Source organism: Protopterus annectens, chromosome 9.part0 (genome assembly GCF_019279795.1).
Source record: "Protopterus annectens isolate FY-2018-M chromosome 9.part0, PAN1.0, whole genome shotgun sequence".
Lineage (NCBI taxonomy): Eukaryota > Metazoa > Chordata > Ceratodontiformes > Protopteridae > Protopterus > Protopterus annectens.
This window is the reverse complement of record NC_056743.1, coordinates 366,428,769-366,449,199: the sequence shown is the minus strand read 5'-3', so window position 1 is coordinate 366,449,199 and position 20,431 is coordinate 366,428,769. Positions and strand designations below refer to the sequence as shown.

At 42.0% G+C, this 20,431-nt stretch overlaps 1 protein-coding gene across 1 annotated transcript in view; it reads right to left on the bottom strand.

The window, feature by feature from the left end:
* XPO7 (exportin 7) overlaps positions 1-20,431 on the bottom strand; it is a 4,001,819-nt gene that overhangs the window by 3,409,166 nt on the left and 572,222 nt on the right. Inside the window, exon 7 of the mRNA XM_044082110.1 lies at positions 10,021-10,094. Coding sequence (XP_043938045.1) covers positions 10,021-10,094 — 74 coding nt within the window. The remainder of the gene's footprint in view (positions 1-10,020; positions 10,095-20,431) is intronic.

Below are 20,431 nucleotides of genomic sequence, written 5' to 3'. Positions count from 1 at the left end.
GTTCTTCATTCCACATTGCTGCAGTCCTAACTATTGGGTAGAATCCCAAAGCAGAGGTAAGGGAGGCTGGCAAATCATAAGGAAGCAGGAACTGACAACATGCCCTGCAAAATAGCTGTGGCAAAACCAGCCCTAGACTTAGAGTAGAGAGGAAGGTGATAATGCTTAGAGAAAGTATGCACTGAACTCCAAGTAGCTGCCTCCAAAATATCCTTAGTTGCCACCCCTTAGAAATGCTGTTGAAGTGGCAGTAGCCCTAGTGGAATGAGGCCTAATCCCAGCTGGAATCTCCTTGCCCCCCAAATTTTTAATGGGAAAAATAACCCAAAATGTTAATTTTTTCCAACAAATTTTTCCAATCCTTACTCCCAGAAATACAATTTGCTGGCAGGGTACAAGATGGGATTTCTTTTCATTTATGGTGTAACCCAAAGAAGTTAGCAATTTCTTTACAAATGCCAGATGATTCAATAGTATGTCTAATTCAGGCAGAAAGCCAGGACAATCGTCCAGGTATGGGTATATTTGGATATTTCTTTGCCTGCAAAAGGCAATGACTGGAGCTATGCACTTTGCGAATGCCCTGGGAGCAGTAGAGAAGCCAAAGGGGCAGTGCAGAGAATGGACAGTGCATGTAGCCTGCTTTGAAGCATCGGTATCGTCTTGCAAAATTCCCTTATTGGGATGTGCAGGTAGGCTTCCTTTAAATCCAGTGTTGCCAACCAGGCATCTTTACCTAGCATAGGAAGCAGCTGATGAAGAGTTAGAATCTTGAATTTTGGGATCACCAAAAATGTGTTTAGGATAGACAGGTCCAGGATAGGACGCCAGGAATTGTCTTTTCTGGGTACCAGGAAAGGTCTTGAGTCGAAACCTTGTCCCTATTCTTCTTTTAGGACAGGCTGGATAGCCCTGATGCTTAAAAGAAAGAGAACTTGCTTTTGAGCCTCTGCCCACTGATTTTGGGGTAGATTTGGCCAACCGTTTGGGGTTGGTAAGGAGTGGAAGTGGAGTCTGTATCCTTGGGAAAGTATATTTAAAACCCATTTGTCCTGGGTAATGGGTTCCCAATTTTTTTCCTGCAGGGCAATCTTGCCCCCTAAAGGAACAATCAGTTGAGCAGGGCTTGGAAGGTTTAAAGTTAAGTCATTGAGACGGTTTTCCACAGGGGGGTCTTACTACTTCCTACTTTGGAAATGGGAGCTCCCCACTGCTTAGTCCCGTCAGTCCCTTGGGACTGCAGCCTGGGTGTTCTGCTGGTTCTGGGTTTGGAAAGAGAAGGCCTGGAAGAGACAGGAAAGGACCAATTCTTAGAGGGCCAATGCCTATTAAATATGGGAGGCTGTACTTGCAGGAAATCTAACAGTTTGCATAGATTTAGCTTTTTCCTCCATCTTTTTAAGTACTACTACTGTTTTGTTGCCAAACAGGTGGGCTTGGTTTAAGGGAGCATCCAGCAATTTAGCCTTAACATGATCTGGCAAAGATTGCTCCTTAAGCCAAGCATGCCTTCTAAGTACAGACCCAGTGACAGCAGCCCTGCAAGATGCCTCTAATGAATCAAAACCACATTGCAAAGTATGTTTTCCAACTTGTTCAGCAGAATGCATTAAATCCTGTAAATCTTTATTTTCAGCACAGTCAGGAATCAACATCAATTTCTGTTTAAGCAATCCAATAACATGCTGATGATACTTTAACATATGAAACTGGCAGTTTAAGGCCCTAAGGGCCAAGGTTGCAGAAGTGTATACCTTCTTACCCAATCTATCCAACGCCCTGGAATCTCTATCAGCTGGGGTAAGAATTTTCGCAGTAGTAGCCTTAATGCCCTTGGGTCCTTGTGAAATGGTTTCAGGATCCGCAGTAGGATTTTTAAAAAGGAACTTGTGAGATTTAGGAACCCTGTAATACACATCAGGTTTTCTGGGAGCAGGAGGTAGAGAGTCAGGGGCCAGGCCAGATTCCGAGAAGACATCAACAATGTCCAGTACAGGAGGTACAGCTAAAGGCCTGGTTAGAGTAAGAAATTCCTAAGCCTCTTTTTGGAGTCAGAGTAATCCTGGCTTTCCCAGAAAAAATGCTCCCTAAGAGTATGCAAGGTTTCACCAAAAGAGAAATCCTCTGGAGGGGAAACAGAGGGATTGAAGTCCTCTGCATTAGAATCCTCATAGGTAGATAAGGGTATATCATGGTCATCAGTGGAAACACAAAATTTCACAGTCCTGATCAAAAGAATCAGAAGGAAAATCAGTCCTAGGTCTCAGAGAGGGAAGGGTGGTTTCCCCCGATTAGAGTAATAAGGTCTTCCAGCCATTCTTATCATTTGTTTTTTAGGCATAGGGGCCTGACCATGCTGTTTGGGCGGTTTTCTAGGCATGGATCGAGTTTTAGGCCTTGAAGAAGACGATGGCGTCGGTTTAATATGCAAGTCAGTAGGCTTGAATACACCCTCAGAAGCTGGTGCCTGCACAACGGCTCCGGAAACCATCCAAGGTAGAGACATCCACAGGTTCCATAGTCGAGGAAGCATCTTGCGGCATACCAGACTCCTGATGGGTCTCAGTAGAGGCCTGCGAATCTGAAGTAGCGGGTATCAGGGACTGCAAAAGCGCCTCACTGAGTACTGGCGAACTGGTGACTAGCTAAGGAGAAGTGTCATCGGCAGCTTTGGACCTATGCGGCCTCTGTCTTTATCTCTGAGTTTGTTTGGAATGACAGTAGTCTGGTGGCTCACCGAAGCCATTTCTGGATAATTGAACTGAGTACCAAAATATTTAGAAGCTTAAATGAACAGACTAATAGTTCGAGGTTTGAATAAAGCACAAAACAGACAGTGAGGTACGTCGTGGTCTGGGCCTAAGCAAGGAATGCAGTACGAATTAACATCTTTGAGGTATTTGCTTTCCACAAGAAATACAATTGTTAACTTTTACTGACAATATTTTAGAGCAAGAAAAAGTTTCCCCAACGGGGTACTTAGCTTAGTTGAAGACTTAGGTTCTGAAACTCAAAAACGAAAATTTCAGGTGTCGGCCGACCAGCACTTGCGAACTGCTTCGGGCACCGCACGGCAAGAAAGACTGATGTAATGGCATCAGCTGCATGCTTTTTCCCCCTGACTACCTGACGTCATGGAAGATGAGACAGCAACCGACGCAGGATCCAAGACTTTGATAATCAGGCCGACAGAGGGCTAATGCAAGCAGATAACCCAAATGTAATGACTGCAACAGTGATACACGAAGAAAATTCACAGTGGTGGGAGAAAGATTTAGAGCTGGTAGCAAACTTGGAGATTTTACTGTAGCAGGATGCTAGTTTAGTTTTAAGGGTGGCTTGAAGATTGGTAAGGACGGGTGCCCCGTATGTGAGAGAGGGGAGGAGTTAAGTGGTACAGAGGGGTAAGCTTAGTTGAAGAGGTGATAGCGATTGTGACAAAGCATTCCAAGTTTCTGGTGAGATTTCTTGATGTTAGTTTGAATACATATATACATATATATATATATATATATATATGTATATACACACACACACACACACACACACACACAAGCATGCATATACACATACATAAATATATACATAAATATACATATATATATATATATATATATATATATATATATATACACACACACATATACACACATATACACAGAGTATGTATGTACAAGTGTGGTTCTTCAGTGTTTTATTAGTTTTCATTGGAGATATATATATATATATATACATATATAAAAAAATATTTTATAGGTTCTGTTTACAAGATCAAGTCTTCAGAGAGTCGAACTTCATATGATCAAGACAATATGACAGACTTTCTGAAATACCAAAGCTTTTGTATGCAGCTTGCGGTACAATGGGCCTCGGGAGGATTTTACCCTTTTCCCTCCTGCAGTGCAATCACATACATAATATTCAGGGGAGGTATGGGGGGGCATAGCCCCCCACTGTAAAAACACAGGTTTTGTGTCATTCGAGTTTCGGAAAGTCAATCATATGGTCTCAACCATATGTAGTTCGAAATTCTGAACAGTCTATCTTCTGAAACAGATCCATTTATATATATATATATCTATATATATATATATATATACACATACATACACACACACACACAGTACACTTGCATGCATGCATGTATTTATGTGCACATATGTACACAGCACAAGCAAAAATGAAGGGGACACTAAGAACTCAGACTCTAGTTGCCTCCTCTTCAGGTAGCCTTTTACAGTTTTTCTATTTTTCCTCAGAAACCACTATTTTTGTTGTGATATTTGGTTTAAGAAGAGTTGTACACAGCTCTCCCATAAAGGGAGGGGAAAATGATTTCTGTGTTGGTAGCTCATGTCCTGTACATTCAAAAAAGACGCATGTTTTGAGACTGAGGAAACAAAGTAATGAAATATTTTTAGAATGTGTAGTGCTTCCTCAAAGTAAAAATAAGAAGCAACTGTCACTTAGTAGAATTTTGTCTTCTGCAAATGTCAAAACATATGAGAATTAAAGTTTAGGAGTTTAGTAACAGACCAGAAAATTAAATCAAATATTTAAAGAACTAAAAGCTAATTGAAACAGCAGTATGACTATTGCTGTAAGAAAAAAAATATCCATGTGTGGTCTGGTAAACCTCATGGGAAAGGGAGTTCAGCTAAGCCAAAGGGATGCCTGAAAAGATAAGCAAGTCAGGAAGGATGGAGTCACTTCTTATCCAATTATCAAGTGTAGGTTACATCCACAGTTATTTCTCATTGATAAGGACAGTACCATAGTAGTAATCCCCAGGATACACACCTTGGCATCGTGGAGTCAGGGCATACACTAAAAATACAATGCATGTATACGATCCAAGTGCAGGAGTCTGACATCAGTAAAATTATTTGGATGCTGGCAGGATATATGAATTATACAAATGCAAACTACTGCAGAATGACCCTCAAAGTAATATCCCCACATGTCCAGCACCTCTGAAAATTATCCTGAAAACATGAATTTCAACACCTATAGAAAAAAATTAACTCAGGACAAAACCTGAGGGATGAAGTATAAAAATAACTGCCCAACAGTGCAGTTGTTGTGTCTTTCGGCTTTTCCGCCACAGCGGAACTCCAGTCTGCTTATGACTGGCAGTTGATTTCTACGTGCCAAGTTGCCAGCCCTGACGCACAACCTTCAATGAAGGTACGCCCATTCACGCATGTCTCCAGGCAGAAGACGCTCTAGCTGAGAGTCGAACCGGTCAGCGTCTTACTGTGAGGCAACAACGCTACCGCAGCACTACCACTGCGTAAATGCACAAAAAGTAAAAGAAATGTGTGTGTCACTTAACAAAAGAAACTACTACATGATTACAATGATTTTCAAAAGGGCCAAGTGTTTGTTTGGCCCAAACATCAAGTATCTCATCCCCCGACTTTATTACCACAGTCGGAAATATCAACTACTACTAAACTTAAACAGACGGCTGATACTCATACCGTCGTTCAACCTTCATCTCAGATGCCTGTATCTATGTTTCATAGAGAAGCAACTATGTTAGCTTCTTCAGGAGCTAACAACACTGAAGTAACAATTGTTGACACACCCCCTCCTAATCAAGAAGCATTTTTCACTCATTCACTAGCCCCAGCTGTGGGAGCTATTCCTAAGAACACTTCCAGTGCATTACCATCTTCGGTAACTTTTTTACCGTATCAAAAATGGCAGTTTACACATCAAGCAAGAGGGCGGTCTCACAGCAGGGACTCCCGCAAGAGGAAATACTCAGTGGAAGAGTTTGCACAAAACAGAAGAAGAAAGAACTGACTCCCAGCTTGCTTTTTAATTTTTCTTGCCTTATACTGGATGAACCTAGTGTTAGCGTCCTGAATGGAGGACTTAGTTTCATCCCAGCGACTCCTGCTACATTAACAGACACGTTGATTGATCTTAGATTATTTTGCAGGAAATTGTGTTTAAAACTGCTATTTGATACTGGCACTAGTAATGAGCAGGAAACTGCACGCTATAGAACCAGAAGTGTTTACACTCCGACTATGCCATCACACATTGAATGTTTTCTAAGGGCTTGTGAAAACCAATATTATCATTTGTTTAATAACACAATTAAGAAAGGAAGATTCTATAACCTTACACCAGCAGAAGCCCGTTCTTTAAATGAACTTAAACAGAATTCACAAATAGTTGTAAAACCGGCTGATAAGGGAGGGGGAGTGGTAGTTTTAGATAGCCAGGAATATACTACCAGCATGCTTGGCATGTTGTCAGGAGTTGACACATATACCCCTATAACATTGAAAGAAGTAGCTCATATTGTGAGAACAGTAAAAGATGTTCTTTATGACCTCCTTATGTGTCGCCAGATAAGCCAAAAAGTTTTTGAATTTCTGAATATAGAACATCCCACCATACCGATAATTAAAGGGATACCCAAAATTCATAAAGAAGTGTATCCTGTCCCCCTTAGACCTATTGTATCAGGGGAGAATTGGATTACAGCACATGTCTCTATATTTATAGAAGATACTTTGAGACCAGTGGTAAATCAATTTCCTACCATACTTAAGGATACTTATGATTTACTTAGTAGCATAAAAAAGCTAGAATTAGATAGTAGACGACAGAACATACTCATAACAATGGATGTAAAGAATTTATTTACATCAATACCGAATGACATCGGTATGGACTATATAAGAGAACTTTTAACTAAGGAGACTACTTTTTCTAATGATAGTATTATTCTAGTATGCCAGCTTCTAGAATTAGTGCTTGCAAACAATGCCTTCATATTTGGCGATATCTATTATTTGCAAAAATGGGGGGTAGCCATGGGCACCCCCTGTGCAAATACTTACGCCAATTTGGTAGTCCTTTGGTGGGAAAAGTTATATCTCTTCAATAATGAGAAATTCAAGTTTGTTAAATTTTACAGGCGTTTTGTGGACGACATTATAATTATTTGGGAGGGTACTTTAGAATTGTTTGAAACATTCTTACAATATTTAGAAACAACTACTACATTTCTACGTTTAACTAAAGAAACTTCCATAAAGGAAATAAACTTTCTTGATGTTACACTTAGTCTAACACCAGAGGGCAATATTGTTTCAACACTGTATAGGAAACCGGTTTGGAAAAACGCAATATTGACATTTGATAGCATGCATCCGAGGCATACTTTCCATGGCATAGTGAAAAGTCAGTTCACAAGGATACTTAGACTTTGTAGCAAAATTGAAGATCTATGGAAAGAGGCCCATTCTTTGGAAAACATATTTATTAATAGAGGCTATGACCCCAGAATGGTTAGAAACATCAAACAAGAGGTCTTAGGAGATAGGATACCTGCAGAAAAGGAAAATATAAATGCAGGCCATGTCAAGCACTATTTTAGTAATTATATAAGGGATGATAGAGTTAGTGATTATATTAAATATACCATTACATACACTAGTGACATAAAAAATGTACAACAGATTATTCAGGATAATTGGCATATTTTAACTATTGATTTACAGACTAAAGATATTGTTGGCAAATATCCCAGATTTCTTTATAAAAACAGCAGGAATCTTAAAAGAATTTTATGTGGTGATCATCATATTATGACGGATGGGAAAGGCAATGGAATGAATAGCATTCAATCATTGAACAAAGGCACATTTCCATGCCATAATTGTAATAGATGTAAATATATAACAAAAGTACAATTTTTCAAGCATCCGTGTACTGATTATGTTTTTAGACCACACTTTTATGCCAGCTGTAATACACGTAATTTAATTTATCTTGCCACCTGCACAATGTGCCAGGCATTTTATGTAGGGCTAACCAAGAGGAGGTTACAAGAACGCATATATAATCACTTATATGACATTCGTAAGGCTGTGGAAACTAACGCACTAGCCAAACATGTTATTGAATTCTCTACTCATTCATTTTGTTTTAGAGTTTTGCAAGTGCTACCACAGAATGTCAGAGGTGGTGACTCAGAGAATGACTTAGCACTCACAGAGTTGAACTGGATATTAAGATTAGGTGCACATATACCCCCAGGTATAAATAATTATTTATCTATCAAGCCAGTATTAATATCCAGAAAGTGATTGTCTTATATGTATTTTATATTTATGTGAATTATAGCGCATATTTTGAATATAAATGCATGTTTCACATTTAATTGTTATATACATATATCTATATTTATATTATATGTATATAGTGTCACCTATATAATACATACATATCTATATTTGTTTTTTATATAGCTCTTGGCTTCATACAGGAACACAAATATCTATGAAATATATGTCCTTATATGAGTTATTATTAATTTCATAGATTTACTATAATTCACTATAAGTATACCTCCATATACAAAGTTGACAAATTTGAGGAATATAGTTGTTCTGATATGAAATTTGTTTACAACTGATATGATTAACAGTATCACTAAATACTTATTGTACAGCTTCACTTATATATATTTTTTATAAATTGTATGAATGATTCGTCTGTGTTTATTATTATTTTTTATTCTTTATATTTTTTATCTACATAGATTTGCATGATGGTTCACCTAGTAATATATGTAGACACAATTTATTTTTTCTGTATAATCAGAATTACATGAGATTCTAATAGAACGAACATATACATATCCTAAAAATAACATGATTCTATTTAAATCATTTGTATATTTTTTATTAATGAATATTTAAGTAAGAAAAAAATTTTTTATTCTTGTTACAAATAATATTTGTGAAACAAGTGCCATTTTAAATGAAGGTTTTAAAAGAATTATTTTATTTTAATTAATTAAAAAGTTTCCCGCGCTTAGCGGATGTATATAAACACAACAGCTGTTCAGTAAATACTATCTGATGAAGCGTGGACGGACCACGCGAAAGCGCTCATTTTTTGTTCACCTAATAAAAGTTTTGGATATTTTCTGAGTCGCCAGAGTCTTCTTGACCAGTTATAAGTGATTTGCATTGGATATCCTGATATTCCTCCTTTGTGGTTGGTATCTCACTACCATTTTTTGCTGTTCCGGAGTATATATATTTATATATATATATATATATATATATATATATATATATATATATATATATAGCAAATATTTACTTCCTTTACATTTTGTGCAACTACTTGTTAATGCTTTTTTCTCCCGGTCATTTCTTCTCATAATAGCAGTTCATGTTAAAGCCACAAACATTGCTGAAACAAAAAGCATTACAGAATAGCAATAACTTACAAATGGAGATTCTGTTTGATTTTTTTAATGACAAATTTGCAAGTCCTGCCGCTGCCATTTCCACTTTATTCCACCTCTTCTTTGTAAGTGCTGACCAGCAGGGTTAAAATGTACCTCCTTCTTACTCAGGCTCATAGGTTGGTACTAGGCTATTGGCCTTAGGGCCTATACAAGCCTAGTCATAACAATTCCCTGGATATTTCTTCCCATAATATTTACTTCCCTGGACCCCTGTCTAGCAGGGCGACTGACATGATCCCTGGGATGAATTTCCTTTCTCCCATCCAATCGTCAAGGTTCCCCTTTTGAAGAGGCACTCTCTGCTTGACATGTATGGGCAAGTCTATTCCAGAGTCTGGGGAGTCTCTGGGTCAGGAAACTATCCCTCCAGCATATTTTGTTCATTGTGACGACAAGGTTTAGATCCCAGGAGCGTGTGGCTCTGAGAAATAGGGATTTCTTTAAGTGTAGCATGTCCAACAGCTCTGGGTTTGACGTGGCCTTGTATGTTAAGCAGAGGTCACCTCTGAGTAGATGATATGCGAAAGAGTATAGCTGGAGTTTTTTTTAGGCGGTCAACATAGGGCATCTGCTTTAGGCCTGTGTTAATAGGACAAAACACTACTAGGTTCCAACATTGGTATAAAAAAAAAAATAAAATAAAATGCAGGCAATCATTGACCAGGAAAAGGGTCAGAAACAAAGAGCACATGTCAAACAATTACTGATCACTGTAACAGATGTACACTCACCAGAGGCGACAAAGAAGGAGGAATGTTACGATACAAGTCAAAAAATAGCTGAAGAGTTGAAGAATCCAAAAAAGCTAGGGAACAGAAAATAATTGTTATGCAATACACATCTTTGTTCTGCAGAAATTACTTAAAGAAATACAATTCACTGTACATAGAGTTAAGACTTAACGAACTATGGATTGATTCTGTGGTGCAGTACAGCACATAACCAATGTACACTATGTTCCGCTATGTTAGTCATTACTATGCTCCTTTCAAAAAAAGAGTTATGTACTCACCATAACGTTCCATGTTTGTTGCCCTTCATCTCGCCTTCCTTCATGCTGGTTGAGTTCGGAGCCAATCCTCGGCTTCGACTTGGCTGTACACTATAGCTCGAGAGCTTTTTACTGACTAGAAGTTAGCCCCTATCACAATATGCCTAGCGGTAATTACCCAGATCTCATTAATGATGACCCACCAGACTAAATAGATCCAAATTTTACTAAACTTACTTATGAGAAAGGGACCTGCATATGAGTGTGTAAATATCAGGAAAGAGAAAGGTAGGAAAGATTAGGTCTAACCAACTGGTAAGCAAAAGGGAACTCAGCCAGTGTAGCCAAACAAAAGGGAAGAAAACTCCTCTAGACCCTCTATGAGGGGGAAGGCGGGTGGGACGCAAGAATGAAGGCGAGATGAAGGACAAAAAACATGCAACGTTATGGTGAGTACATAACTTTTTTATGTTGTTGTCCCATCTCGCCTCCATTCTTGCTGGTTGGGACAGCGTCCCCAGCACCTACATCTTGGGTGGTTCACTGGAAAAGACTCTTCAGGACCGTGGAACCAAAGGATGTCCTGTTCAAGAGGCCACATCTACTTTGTAATGAGAGATAAAGGTATGAGGATTAGCCCATGTAGCTGCCGCACAGATTAAATCTAAAGGCAGTTTGGCTTGAAAGGCAATAGAAGTAGCCAAGGCCATAGTTGAGTGTCTTTTAATTTTTCCAGGAAGTTCTTTGTTCTGCAAAGTGTAGACATGGATGAGTGTCTGAAAGCCACTTTGATGAGGTCACTTTAGAGAATGGACAACCTTTCTTGTTGTCTGCAAAGGATATAAACAATTGATCAGACTTTCTGAAATCCTTAGTCCTGTGTAAATAAAAACATAACTGTCTATGAACGTCCAATTGACGGACCTTATACTCCGCCTTGCTGTCATAATTGGGGAAGAATACAGGAAGCTCTATTGATTGATTTAAATTGTGCTCTGAACACACCTTGGGTAAGAAGGAGGGATTAGTTCTGAGAGAAACTCTATCTTTGTGAAAAATCAAGTACGGGGGACGTGTAGATAAGGCCTGTAACTCTGAAACCCTCCTAGCTGAAGTAATAGCGGTTAAGAAAAAGGTCTTACATGTTAAAAATTTCTGAGGACAAGAATTAGCTGGCTCAAAGGGTCGAAGAAAGAGTCTCTAAAACTAGATTTAAATCCCAGGGGAGGAGAAGTTCTCTTATTGGAGGTCTTAAGAGAGAAATACCTCTTAGGACTGCTTTACATAGCCCGTGGGACATGATGTTAGATCCCATTTTTCTCCTACATGAAAATTAGAAATGGCAGCTAACTCTAGCCTGTGGAACATGTTTATTATTGTTTGCTTATGTACTCTTTGTCAAAATTATAATTGTAACATATTTTTAATGTTTCTGTTTACCTTGGAGCTTTTCTCCCCGGGCCTCCGCTGAAAATGGACATGTATCCAGTCGGACTATCCTGGTCAATAAATGTAAAATTAAATAAAGGTAGCTAAACCCGGAATGTAGCTGCCGCTGCTCCTCGTTCAAATGTTTCAGCAAGGAATTCCAAAATCTTAGAAATGGGGGCAGTAAAAGGATCAATGTCATTCTTTTTTTACCCAACAAGAGAGCCTCTTCCATTTACTAGCATAAAGTTTTCTTGTAGTGGATTTATTTGATGAAATCAAAATGTGTTGAACTCCCGGGGAAACATCTGGGAGCCTGGCTAAGACCGGAAGTGGAGAAACCAAGCCGTCAGCTTTAGAGTACGGATGGAAGGGTGGAGAGCACCTGACTGATGCGTCGTGAGATCTGGAAATGGGTCCAGTGACCAAGGCTCCCCTTGCAGATGAGGCCAGAGAAATGGTAAAGTACAGTTATGTACACTTACCATAAATGTAGATATTCGAGTGTATTCACTGTTGCAGTCATCACACTTGGGTTATCCTGCCAAGAATAGCACTCAGTTGGCCAAATACCAGAAGCTTAGCATTTCTGTGTTGGTTGCTGTCGCTTCAGGACTGACGTCAGGTCGTCAGTGGTATAAAAAACTGGCAGCCGACGCGATTCCTTCAGTTTTTCTTGCCCCAAATGTCAGGAGCCCCCAAATAGGGATCTAAGCTATGGTGGAATAACACCACCAGTAAAAAGTAAATACCAACAGCCCTGTAAGGAGCGAGGAAGAGAGAGACAAGAGGGTGGGAAACCAGGACTGCAACAGTGAATACACTCATACATCTACATTTATGGAAAGTGTACACAACTGTACTATGTTCTTCATGTTTCACTGTTGCAGTCATCACACACGGGTTGATTCCCACAGCTGAAGAATGGGTGGAGGCAGTCAAGAAGAGTTGGAGCTGGCTAGTATGCCCCCAAGGCCCGCCCTGGATTTAGAAAATATAGGCAGCTGGTAATGCTTGGTGAAGGTATGAACAGAACTCCAAGTAGCAGCTTCCAGAATGTCCCTGGTAGGGACTCCTCTGAGAAAGGCTGTAGAGGTTGAAGTTGCACTAGTGGAATGTGTTCTGACCCCATGTGTGGGTTTCCATGGTGTTTGTAACAGAAATGGATACAGTGTGCTATTCATTTGGAGAATGATTGTTTTGATATGGCCTTGCCCTCTGCCCCTGGTGCAAAGCTGACTAGTAACTGGTCAGATTTCCTAAAGGGCTTAGTCCTTTCCAGGTAGAATCGGAGTTGTCTGTGCATATCTAAAGAATGCAGGATCTTTTCCCCCTTATTTTGAGGTTTAGGGAAAAAGGTGGCCAAATGAACAGATTGGTTGAGAGCCACACAGGACACCACTTTGGGCATGAAAGTTGGGTTAGTCCTGAGGGAGACCCTGTCAGCATGGAAAATGATTAAGGGTTCCCACAGCCATAAGTGCCTGTAGCTCAGACACTCTTCTAGTTGAAGTGATGGCCAAAAGCAAGGCTGTTTTCCAAGAAAGGAATTTTAACTCTGCTGAATCTGCAGGCTCAAAGGGGGGGGGGGGACGTGAGCTTTTCCAACACAAAGTTAAGGTCCCAATCAGGGCTAGGGGCTCTTCTTGGTGGCCTTAAGTTGTTAGCTCCTCTCAAGAACTGCTTGATCAGAGGGTGTGAGAAGAGAGGTGGCTCAGTGCTGTAATGTGCAGAGATGGCAGAGGCATGGATTTTAATGGAAGAGAAGGAAAGGCCCCTGTGGAGTAAGTCTGCTAGTTAATCCAGTGTGAGATCTAAGGATGGCTGTGCTGGGTCAGCCCCTTTAGTCTGGGTCCAGGAACAATACCTTTTCCACTTGTCAGCATAGAATTTTCTAGTATTGGGTTGTCTGGCTTCACGTATAACATTCAGGACCTACATGCTTAGGGTAGCCATTGGAGAAGTCAAGGAATAAGCCAGGCTGCCAGGTTCAGGGTGTGCAATTGTGGATGCAAGAACTCTCCCTCCTGCCGACTCAGGAGAGTTGGAATCTGAGGGAGATGCCATGGAGGCAATGGAGACAGAATGTGCAGTATTGGATACCAGTGCTGGCGTGGCCAGTCTGGGGCAAACAGGATTGCCCTTGGTCTCTCTTCCCTTACTTGAGTAGTACTCGGGTAAGAAGAGAAAGGGGGTAAATGCATACATTGAGAGGTTTTCCCAGTGGAAGGACAGGGCATCCACTTTCCAGGCCTTGCTGTGAGGTTCCCTGGTGCAGAATTTGCTGAGCTGGTGGTTGAAGGGGGAGGCAAACAGGTCTAACTTCGGGCTACCCATTTCTGGGTCACAAGGCTGAAGGTGTTGTGGTTTGTCACTCGTGTGGGTCTAGGAGATTTATGCTCAAGTTGTCTGCCAGAGAGATTTGGTTGCCTGGCAGGAATTGGGCTTGCAGGTGAATATGCATGGCAGAGGCTGTGTTCCAAAGGGTCATGGCTAGCCTGCAGAGTGGGTAAGAGTGGGTTCCCCCATGCTTGTTGATGCATCACATCACTGTGGTGTTGTCGGTTTTGATTAGAAGACGCCCTGGAAAGAGTAGGCAGCTGAAAGCTGTTAGAGCATGCTTTCTTCCTGGTTGATATTTAGATGAATTTGATTTGGGCTCCAGTGGCCCTGAATGCACCTGCCATCCAGATGTGCACCCCAGGCATAGTCTGATACGTCTGTGGTTAGGGTCTGGGCTTGCACCCAGGAATATTATCTCTTGAGAGGGTACTAGTTTTGATTTCTTTTCGTTGACTGTGTACCCTAGGCATGTTAGAAGTCTTTTCACAAAAGCCAGATGCTGTAAAAGGATGTCCTTGTTCTCTGCTTGAATTAGACAGTCGTCTAAGTAAGGGTATATTTGTATTCCATTTTGTCTGCAGAATGCAATTACTGGTGCCAGGCACTTTGTGAAGACCCTGGGTGCAGTAGATAAGCCAAAGGGCAGTGCAGAGAATTGGTAATGCATTGAGCCAGCCTTAAATCTGAGGTATCTTCTGCATATTTGTCTGATTGGGACATGCAGGTATGCCTCTTTTAGGTCTAAAGTTACAAGCCAAGCATTCTTGCCCAGCATGGGCAGAAGCTGCTGCAAAGTCAACATTTTGAATTTTGGTATATCCAGGTGTGTGTTCAGAATCGATAGGTTCAGTATTGGTCTCCATGCTTTGTCCTTTCTGGGTACCAAGAAAGTACAGTTTTGTACCTACCATAAATGTAGATGTTAGAGTGCTCATACAGCTGCAGTCATCACACTTGGGTTGTCCTGCCGTCAGGCAGGTCCTCGGTCGGCCGAATTCCAAAGTCTTGGTCCGGCGTCGGTTGTCGTCACTTCCTCCCTGACGTCAGTGCGGCAGGGGTATAAAAGAGGCAGCCAAAGCCAGTTTCTTCAGTTTTTCTTGCCCCAGATGTCAGGTGCCCCCAGAAAGGAAGGCAATATATGATGCTATGCAAACATACATAAGTAAATAAATCAAAACAGTAGTTGCAAGCAAATACACCATGAAGGAATACCCCAAATAGGTTGTATGTTAAAGGGTGTTTGTCATAAGCCCTGTCCTAAGAGGGGATGGAGGGAGGGTAACCTGGACTGCAGCTGTATGAGCACTCGAACATCTACATTTATGGTAGGTACAAAACTGTACTATGTTCATCGTGCATACAGCTGCAGTCATCACACTTTGGTAGAATCCCAAAGCTAAGTAAGGGTGGCTGGTACTAAGCGGAATTTGGAGGGGCTAGAATGCCCTGCAGGGCTGCTGTGGCAATCCCGCTCTAGATTTTGAGTATAGTGGAAGGTGGTAGTGCTTGGTGAAAGTGTGCACTGAACTCCAAGTAGCTGCTTCCAAAATGTCCTTGGTAGGGACCCCCCTGAGGAAAGCTGCTGAGGTAGCTGTAGCCCTGGTGGAGTGGGATCTGATGTATGCAGGTACTGATTTTCCATGAAATGAATAACAAAAGCGTATGCAGTGGGCTATCCATTTTGAAATAGTCTGTTTGGAAATAGCCTTTCCTTGAGCACCTGTAGCATAGGACACAAAGAGCTGCTCAGATTTCCTGAATGACTTTGTTCTGTCCAAGTAATAGCGAAGTTGCCTGTGAATGTCCAAGGAGTGTAGTAGCCTCTCCCCTTTGTTCTGTGGATTTGGATAAAAGGTAGGTAAATGAATAGTCTGATTCAAAGCCACACTGGATACTACCTTTGGCATGAAGGTAGGATTGTGGTTCGTAAGGAAACCCTGTCCTGACGGAAAATAATGAATGGTTGCACAGCCATGAGGGCCTGTAGCTCCGAAACCCTGCGTGCTGAGGTAATAGCCAGAAGCCAGGCTGTTTTCCACGACAAGTATTGTAGCTCTGATGAAGAAGCCGGCTCAAAAGGAGGCAGTGTCAGCTTCTCCAATACGAAGTTGAGGTCCCAAGCTGGAGCTGGTGGTTTCCGTGGGGGTTTTATATTTTTTGCCCCCCTGAGGAACTGCCTTAATAGAGGATGTGAGAATAAAGGAGGATCCGTATTGTATTGTGCTGAAATGGCTGAAGCGTGGATCTTGATGGAAGGGAAGGAAAGGCCACTGTTTAACATCTCAGCTAGGTACTGTAGAATCTGAGGTATATTTATTACCCAAGGATTCTGGCCTTTTGCTGGATTCCAGGAACAAAAACCTTTCCATTTGGCGGAGTAAGTTTTTCTAGTAGAAGGCCTCCTGGCCTCCAAGATGACATCCTGTACCTCTTTGGAGAGGGAAGTCTGTTGGCAAATTAAGGTATTTTCCATGCAGCTAGATTTAGAGTTCTGAGCTGGCTGTGAAGGGTCTTGTAGTTGTGCTGGGACAACAGAAGAGGAACTTAAGGTAGGATCCATGGTGGTGAGTGTGACAGGCTCTTTAGGAGAGGATACCAGTGCTGTTGTGGCCAGTCTGGAGCAATGAGAATCATTTGCGGCCTCTCTGCTCTGGTTTTTAATAGGACTTTGGCCAGCAGAGGTAGAGGCGGGAAGGCACAGACTGTCAATGTTGTCCAATTGAAAGACAGTGCGTCCACTTTCCATGCCTGTGGATGATAGGTCCTTGAGCAGAATTTTTCCAACTGGTAATTTCTGTGGGTAGCAAATAGATCTATGTCTGGCTGTCCCCATACTTAAGTTATCTTTGAGAAGACTTGAGGATGCAACTTCCATTTGTGTGGGTCTGTCATAATTCTGCTTAAGTTGTCTGCCAGTGTGTTTTCCTTCCCTGGCAGGAATTGTGCCTGCAGTTGAACTTGTAATTCCAATGCTGTGTTCCACAGGGTCATAGCTTGCCTGCACAAGGGGTATGAATGTGTCCCTCCCTGTTTGTTTATGTACCACATGACTGTGGTGTTGTATGTCCTTATTAATAGCTGGCCCAGATGCAGTAGGTCCTTGAAGGTCATAAGAGCATTTTGCACAGCTAGCATCTCCTTTTGACTGATGTGAAGGTGCATCTGTTTTTGGGACCATTTTCCCTGGATGCACTGATCTGACATGTGAGCTCCCCAGGCGTAGTCTGAGGCGTCTGTTGTGATGATCTGACTTGTTTGTGGTATACAGAAAGGGAGACCCGTGTTTCTTTGGCATGCTTGAGCCCACCACAAAAATTCCTTTTGAAGGCATGGAATGAGTGGTAAAATTGTTTCCAAGCTGTGGCTGTGTTGAGACCATAAGTTTTTTAGATACCATTGTAGTTTCCTCATATGCAGCTTTGCAAATGGTATTAGTAGGATGCAAGATGCCATGAACCCCAGAGCCTGCAGGATTTTCCTTGCAGTTAGCCTGGTTAAAGTTGCCATTTTGTTGAAGTATTGAGACAGTTGTCCTTGTTTGTCTGGCGTGAGGTAAGCCATCTGGGCCGTTGTATTTAAGCCGGCACCCAGGAAAATTATCTGTTGAGAGGGTATTTGTTTTGACTTCTTTTTGTTCACTGTGTACCCCAGGCAGTTTAATAGTTTTATTACAAACGCCAGATGCTGTAATAGAATGTCCTTGCTGTCCGCTTGGATCAGGCAGTCGTCCAGATATGGGTAGATTTGTATTCCTCGTTGTCTGCAGAAAGCAATTACTGATGCCAGGCATTTCGTAAACACTCTGGGCGCAGTAGATAAGCCAAAGGGCAATGCAGAGAATTGATAATGGGTTGAACCTGCAAGAAATCGGAGGTATCTTCTGCAATCTTGTCTGATAGGGACATGCAGGTATGTCTCCTTGAGATCCAACGTTACCAGCCAAGACTCCTTGCCCAGCATGGGAAGAAGCTGCTGTAATGTGAGCATCTTGAATTTTGGTACCTCTAGATATGTGTTTAGAATAGATAGGTCTAAGATGGGTCTCCAATCTTTGTCCTTCATCGGTACCAGAAATAGTCTTGAATAAAAGCCTTGACCTTGTTCTTTTGCAGGTACCTCTTGAATTGCTTTCATATCCATGAGAGTGGAAATTTGTTTTTGTGCCTCTGCCCATTGATTTTGTGGCAGATTTGGCATGCCTCTCATTTTTGGAAGGGAGTGAAAGTGGAACCTGTAGCCTCTGTCTATAATGTCCAGAATCCATTTGTCCTTTGTAACAATCTGCCAGTTTTTTGAAAATAAGGCCAGTTTTCCGCCCAAAGGTGCTGCCATTATTGCTTTGTTTGGCAGGCATAGGGGAAAAGTCATTGTGTCTGTTTTCTAAATGACTGTGGTCTATCTTCTCCACCTCTTGGGGCTGGTGCTTGCCACTGCCTAGCTCTGTAAGATCCTTGAGGCTGTCCTCTACCCCTTGGGCGTCTGTATCTACCCCTTTGGGATCTGTCCGTGGCTGGAAAGGACCAATTTTTTGAAGGCCAGTTTCTGCTGAAGCGTGGAGGCTGCACTTGCAAGAAATCTTTAACTGTTTGCAAAGATTTTGCTTTTTCCTCCATTTTCTTTAGTACCTCCTCCGCTTTAACACCAAACAATACATCTTTTTGTAGTGGTGCATCTAATAACTTTGCTTTGACATGATCTGGTAAGGTTTGCTCTTTCAGCCAGGCGTGTCTATGTATGACAGACCCCGTGACAGCAGCTCTACATGAGGCCTCTAAAGCATCAAAACCACACTGTAAGGTATGTTTCTCCCCACTTGTTCTGCTCCATGCAACAAATCTTGCAACTCTTTCAAATCTGGTTGTTCTGTTGGTGTCATTTTGCTTTTTAGCTGTGATAGCAAGAACTGCTGGTACTTTAACATATGAAATTAACAGTTTAATGCCCTCATGGTTAAAGTGGCTGATGTGTACACCTTTTTCCCCCCACCTTTCTAATGCTCTGGAATCTCTCTCTGAAGGTAAAGGGCTTTTAGCAGTAGAGGCCTTAACCCCCCTTGGGACCCTGAGAAATAGTTTCTAGGTCAGCAGAAGGGCTTTTATAAAGGAACTGGTGAGAATCAGGAACCCGGTAATATCTGTCTGGTTTAACAGGGGCAGGGGGTAGAGAGTCTGGATTAAGACTGGCTTCTGCGTACACATCATCCAAAATATCTAAGACAGGAGGAAAAGCCAGGGGCCTATGCTGGGGAAGTAGCAGAAATTCCCTGAGCCTTTTCTTGGAATCGGAGTAATCTTGGCCATCCCAGTGGAAGTGCTCTCTCAATGTATGAAGTGTTTCCCCAAAAGAGTAGTCCTCGGGGGGGGGGGGGGGGGCGAGGGAATAGACTCCTCAGCATCAGAGTCTTCAAATGGGGAATAGGCGTAATCCTGGTCCTCAGAAATGTCTGAGGTAATAGAAGCCTGGTCTGAGGAATGGAAGTCTTCCTCCAACCTGGGTCTTTTGTCTGAGGGGGGTTGAGAACCCCTAATGAGTGTAATCAAATCCTCAGCCATTTTAAGCATCTGTTTTTTAGGCATGGGGCCTTGAGAGGAGGTCTGAGGACCCTGTTTTTTAATTTTCATTGGAGCTTTAGATTTAGAGAACGATTTAATAGAGAAGGTGGTAGGCCTGAAAACGCCTTCAGAACTGGCAGGCCTCACTAAATTTTCCGTTTCTCCGCGAAGAGTGGCGTCGGTATCTGCAGTGGGAATGGAGACCGAGGAAGCTGCGACCTCGGGTACTGAAGTCGCCGGTAAAATAGTTTCATCGGTAGTCAGGGGCTGCGTAGGCGCCTTGCTGAGAACCGGTAGTCGGCCTTAGCGTGATCTCAGTACTCGGTGCAGGCCTCAGGTGTCTGTCCTTATCCTTGCGTTTTTTGCCTGTAACTGGCGTCGGAAAATCCGACAACATGATATAATTAAATTTTTTGCCAAAATAATGAAGGGTGAACTCCGCCCGGCGCTTAATAGTGCGCTTGTTAAATCTAGCAAAAAAATGGCAGGCCGAGACATTGTGGTCTGGCCCTAAGCAAGGTATACAGTAAGAGTGAAAATCCTTATGCGGTATTTGCTTCCAACAAGAAATGCAATTATTAACTTTGCCTGACATCGGTCTGAGGCAAGAAAAGTTTCCCCAACTGGGTACTTCGCTTTAAAGAAGACTTCGGTTGAAATACTTTTCGTAAATCTCAGGAGCTGGCCGACCGGCACTTGTGAACTGCTTCTGCTTTGGGCACCGCGCGGCAAGAAAGACTGAAGAAAATGGCGTCGGCTGCCTCTTTTATACCCCTTCCGCGCTGACGTCAGGGAGGAAGCGACGACAACCGACGCCGGACCAAGACT